The 6075-nt window shown below is 31.1% G+C and overlaps 1 protein-coding gene across 1 annotated transcript; it reads left to right on the forward strand.

The window, feature by feature from the left end:
- The first annotated feature begins 2032 nt into the window (after positions 1-2032).
- On the forward strand, positions 2033-5677 carry LOC149192833 (oxygen-evolving enhancer protein 2, chloroplastic-like). The gene is made up of 4 exons (XM_089404721.1): positions 2033-2375; positions 2492-2724; positions 3163-3213; positions 5260-5677. The coding sequence occupies exons 1-4, from the start codon at positions 2102-2104 to the stop codon at positions 5518-5520; spliced, it is 819 nt and encodes a 272-aa protein (XP_089260847.1). The 5' UTR covers positions 2033-2101; the 3' UTR covers positions 5521-5677.
- Positions 5678-6075: the final 398 nt, after the last annotated feature.

Here is a 6075-nt window from a genome sequence, read left to right on the forward strand (position 1 = left end):
AACAAATCAACCAAACCTGTAAACATGTATTTACCTATCATATTCTTTTTGATGTGAGGGTCAAAATGGTCATTCACTGAATCAAGAATGATTCTCTTTACGTTGCTATCCTTCTTATAATGAATGGCCAGTCATGTTGGATTAGTAGGTTTGGAACCATTTCTGCAACATGTTCCCCAAGATTGGCTTCCTCCATAAGCACCTATAACCTATTATTCCAAGAAATAAAACTAAAAAGTCCTTCCAACTCATCACTCTCTCTAAGAGTCATATTATATATTTTGAAACAATCCTCAAAGGCAAAATCAATAGTAAATTAAGTAGAAAAAATCCCTTTAGGGTTCAAATTTTTTTGTCAAGTGACCGAGGGCTTCATACCTAGTAACCTCAACAAGATCATGCACCTCTCCTAGGTACACCATAATTAAAATACCATCTCTCTTTCATGAAAAGAGTGATTCCAACAAGATAATTCTCCTACCATGTAGAAATTTCATGAAATCACAAATTTAAAAATTTCACCTCTTTTCTAGAAGTTCTAGTACCATGAATTATTAGCCTTAGGGATAACCTAAAATATAATTTGCAATGTCAAACCATGGACAATATTTCACTAATTTTCAACCCCAATCAACAAGGAAGACAAGTTTCATCTGTCTAAGGTAACCTTATCAAGCATAAACTAGATCGAGAATGTACTTTATGGCAAGAGTAAATATATCTTATCTTCTTCAAGATCAATTTTAAAGCCCTTAACATTTTAGCCTTAATGTCAAACTATGGACAATATTTTACTCTTTAATCAACAAGGAAATATAAGAGAAAGGATATCAAATGTGTGCAAAAAAGTTTCATTCCTCAAAGTAGGCTTATCAAGCATAAACTAGATTGAGAATGTACTTTATGAAATATACCTTATCTTCTTTAAAATCAATGTTAAATCCATTAACAATTTTAGCCTTAACTTATGTCAATCAACAAAACATTCAAATGCTCGAAATTACTAAATGGAAATGCTAGATGAAAATTCAATTTACAATGAAACAATTTTAAACAAATAAAAGCTTTATATATCTATATATATATATATATATAGACACACACACAAGAGAATAAATTCAAGTGCATACTTCTTAACTTATCACAAATTGATAAAATCTAGGAAACTCTTGAGGCAAATCAAGTAAACAATAACTCCACAAAAATTCTCCACAAACTAGTATCAAGCTAAAACCAAACAAGATACCTTCTCTTCTCCCATTCTTCAAAATGCAATCTCAAAATTTATCGCCAAAATCTATCTCCTTGTCTCCTTATACTACAAACCTTAACAATAATCATGCTAAAAACCAGCATAGATCCATCTTAAATACAGATCTAATATGCCGAGAGGGATCAATTTCTTCACGTTCAAATTTTTTTATGAACAAATATTATTTAAATGTTTTGTATAGTTATTTATTTTTTTTAATTTTTAGAATTTTCCAATTTTTTATTTTGGTTGGTATGAACAAAATTTCAACCCTTACACATCATAGTGAGATGTAAAATAAACCTCTCCACTAAAAAATTGTACATGGTAAGATTTACAAAATCCTAATTCAATAACTCCAAAATATATATAAATCTACAAATCTCTATTTTAACTTTAATTTTTTAAAACTAAAATTTTCTATAACTCTATAGTTAAAATAAGATAAATCATGTATAACATAGCTATAATGAAAATTTTGTAATTAATATATATAGTTATAATATACTATGACACTCTGTTCAAAATGAGCAACATAGGTATAATGAAAATTTTGTAATAAATATATATAGTTTTAATATACTATGAAACTCTCTTCAAAATGAGCTTTAGTGAATACTATTTTTGCTATTTACAATGCAAATTTTATTTATTAAACAAAAAAAATTAATTCCAATCACCAAGAAGAGAGGCGTACGTGTTAGCCAATAGGAAAGCAGGAAGTCTTATCCAACGAAATCCAATCTCATTCCATTCATCCGTTATCCATCTTCCCCTATCCACAGATCTCCCCACTTCACACCAAACGATAACCAGAGCAGAGCAGAGCAAAGCGAAGGAAGGAAGGAAATGGCTTCTGCTACACCAGCGATTGTGCTCCGCACTCCCTCATTCTCTTCCCGCGGGAGTTCCTTCAACGGGACAGCTCTACCCGCCGCATACGTCAAGTCTTCGTCCCTCATTCCTTCCAAGAATTCCGTCTCTTGCCGTGCTCTCAAGCCGGCCGACGCAGAAATCATAAGGGCTCTCGCAACGCGCAGGCAGCTCGCTCTCACGCTGCTCGCTGGAGCAGCAGCCCTCACCAGCAAGGTCTCTCCCGCAGACGCAGCCTACGGCGAAGCTGGTAAGTAACATTTTTACTGGTTGTAAAATCAGTCATAACTATGACTAGCAGTGTAGATTTTGAGAATATTTTCCCATTCCAAAATAATCTGACGGCTGCATCGTTGCTATCGACAGCGAACGTGTTCGGAGCCGCGAAGAAGAACACCGATTTCATCACCTACAGTGGCGAGGGATTCACCCTACAAATCCCGTCAAAATGGAACCCCAGCAAAGAGAAGGAGTACCCTGGACAGGTACTCAGATACGAGGACAACTCAGACGCAGTCAGCAACGTCTCCGTCATGGTCATTCCCACCGACAAGAAGTCCATCAAGGATTTCGGTCCTCCCGAGGAATTCATTTCACAGGTATATGCAACGCTTTGCTATTTTTTTACTGGGATTTCAATTTTGAGTAGTTTTTAAGTGTGATGTTTTGGTATTTTTAATAGATTTATGGTTGGGATAAAAAATTAGATTAAATTTTGATTTGTATTATTTAAAATGGTTTTTGATTATATATATGGATTGATATTTTTAAAAAACTCTTAAAAATACTTAAATAGTGACAAATTCACTCATCCAATAAATTTTTAAAAAAATTTAAACTAATTAAATCCAAAAATAAACCAAAAAATTTTCCAAACAATAAAACTTACTCTTTAATTTACCTAATATTTTATAATACAGCTTTTAGCAATTGAATTACTCCATGAAGTACTGCCCTTTGTGATTATTATTTATACAAACGACCATGAATATTTCACTTTTGCTCATGGACTCTTCCGCCTCATTGAATGAATGCAGGTGGATTTCTTGTTGGGCAAACAGGCATACTCTGGAAAGACACAGTCAGAGGTGAGTATAATTTTGGTCTATTTGCTCAAATAGATTTTAGCTATATGATTTTCGCCGCAGGATTTTGATGCTGTTGCCTTAGCAAAAATGAAGATCAACATTATCTCTGGCTGTAGTCCAGTAGTTAAGTTTGGGCATTGTCATGGAAACAGAGTATGTCAAAATTTAGGTTGGTGGTGAACTCTATTTTCAATATGAGGGTGTCTGATTAAAGAGGGGTTGGTTATTAAAAAAGATATTAAATTAAATTTATAAATGTAAAATTAATTGAATTATTGAAAGATTTAATGGTAAAAGGTTAAGAGTTATTGGAGGATAGGAACGATGGAAAAAGTTACCGTGTTTATGAAAACAGTCTTTCGGATTAATCATATAGTAAGGATTGGATCGAAGTTTCGAACCAACTAATGTGGTTCTAAACATCCACCAAATCCTTAAGATGTGATTAATCTGAAAAGCTGTTTTCTAAATTTATGGGTCACAAAAGTCTTCTATCTAAAGTTACAATATTTTTATTTATTATTGGTAAAGTTTAATTTTTTGAAATTAAAGACAGGTTGGTTATTTAATAAGAGATTAAATTAAATTTATAAATGTAAAATCAATTGAATTATTAAAAGATTTGCAAAATTTAATGGTAAAAGATTAAGAGTTATTGAAAGATGGGAAATGTTGGTAAAAGCTACTAGTCTTTTTATTATTGGGTAAAGTTTAATTTCTTTAAGTTAATTTATTTTCAAATTATAAAAAAGTAGAATATAGATAAAACTGGTGTGTTTATGTTAAAATAGATTTAGTATTTAGAAAAATTTAGTATACTTAAATGATATAAATTATTTAATTTAAATACATAAATTTATATATATATATATGCAAAACTTAGGAATTCCCATTACACATATTTTTTAATATAAATAAATAAATAACATTAAAAAAATTACAGGCTACATAATCTCACTCAGATATATATATATATATATAAATAAAGAGCTCACCTAGGAAAAACTTTAAATAAAAAAACCAAAATAAAACCAAAACCCACTTTATTAACCTAGGGATTCCCATTACAATTTTTTTTAATGTAAATAAATAAATAACATTAAAAAAAATGACAGGCTACATGTTACATTTGAAGAACTTTTTTAATAAAAGTAAATGGAATAAAAAATAAAGCTCGCTTCACATTTCTTCATACTGACAGGCAGATTACATTTGAAGACGGTATAAATCCTGTATAACACTAAATTAAGAATACCGATGACTTTGTTATAATAGTTATAACATTTGTTATGTGTTTTGGAATGTTTTTGGCATATTTTTCAGTTAAATTCTTTGGCATATTTTTCAGTTAAATTGTGAATTTTTTTTTGGAGTGGGGGCGTTTTAAGAGTTTGTTCACAAATTTATCAAAAAATATTTTGTTGATTTTTTATAAATCTCTAAAATAGATAAAATTGGAGTTGTTTTTAGTGTGATTTTTTAGATTTTCTGATGTTGTGGAAAATTTTGAGGGGAAATCTTGATTTGTGTTATTTAAACGGGTTTTTTGACTGTATATATAGATTCAACACTCTCAAAAATGTTGGGACACTTCGATTATGCAGAGTTACCTATCAAACTTGTGATTTCAATAAATTCCTGCCAAATTTTAGAGAAATTAAACAGGAAAAACCCATAATAAAAATTTCCAAAAAATCTCACTAAAACCAACTCCTATAAAATTAGCCAACCCATAGCTGTGTAGAATTTTCAAATAAAGTTTTTTTTTGGAAATTCAAAACTAACGCTGAGAACTCTGGATTTACAACATCAATGAATTTTCAAATTGGTTGAAGTGGAAGCTCCCAAGGTTTATGTTTTTTTATTTACACAAAAACACTTATTAACGTCTCTTTCATTATCGGCTTTAATGGAACTTTGCGATTGGAATGCTATTTTCAATAAAAGGTCAAGACCGGCTTAACATTTCTTCATGCTGACAGATTGCAGATTAGATTTCAAATTAACAACACCAATAATAACATTTAAAATTTTGGCCCTTGACAGGGAGGATTCGATCCTGATGCAGTGGCAATTGCATCCTTACTAGAGGCATCAACCTCTGTTAGCAATGGGAAGGAATATTACAACATTTCTGTATTGACAAGAACGGCCGACGGTGACGAAGGAGGGAGACACCAGTTGATCACTGCAACTGTTAAAGATGGAAAGTTGTACATGTGTAAGGCTCAGGCTGGTGACAAGAGATGGTTTAAAGGAGCAAGGAAATTTGTAGAAAACACTGCTAGCTCCTTCAATGTTGCTTAAATTCCAAGCTTAAAACAATTTTAAGATATGTATGTACTATGTATATGATCGTAGCTTTCTTGATGTCTATTTTCCGATGAAATATTTCAATCTTATATTCGGGGTTTTGTAGCTTTGTCAGAAATAGAACAGTATAAAGAGGATTTTTAATTTCGTATCCTTATGCATTTTGTATTGAACTGCAGTCTGATAATCAAGAAACATTCTCATTATAAAAATAAGAGTGTTTGGAATAACACAAATACCATAAAATGGTAATTGTCTTTTATAACGAGGAATCGTTCAGGAGTGACATGATCCATTACGTGTTCAAGTTTTATGGAATTTATTATATGCTTCTTTGTTCACTGTAAAGCAGAGGGAACCTAATTTAGGGTTATGGAGCAATGCAGGTCTGTTAGAAAAAAAAAATTAAATGAAATTCATAGAAAAGAGAAAAGCAACATTGAAGTTGGTTTACATCTTAATTCTATTTCAACTGTAAAGTGGTAAAACTGTATTTTGTATTAAAAGGGTTTAGAATAACACAAATATCATAAAATGGTAATTGTCTTT

This window comes from Pinus tabuliformis, chromosome 2_2 (assembly GCF_031772625.1).
Source record: "Pinus tabuliformis cultivar Carrire ecotype Pingquan chromosome 2_2, CPIR1, whole genome shotgun sequence".
NCBI classification, from domain to species: Eukaryota; Viridiplantae; Streptophyta; class Pinopsida; order Pinales; family Pinaceae; genus Pinus; species Pinus tabuliformis.

Coding starts and splice junctions, on each gene's coding strand:
- LOC149192833 (XM_089404721.1), top strand. CDS start 2,102: ATGGCTTCTGCTACACCAGCGATTGTGCTCCGCACTCCCTCATTCTCT. Junction 2,725..3,162: donor CCGAGGAATTCATTTCACAG/GTATATGCAACG, acceptor GAATGAATGCAG/GTGGATTTCTTGTTGGGCAA. Junction 3,214..5,259: donor CTGGAAAGACACAGTCAGAG/GTGAGTATAATT, acceptor GGCCCTTGACAG/GGAGGATTCGATCCTGATGC.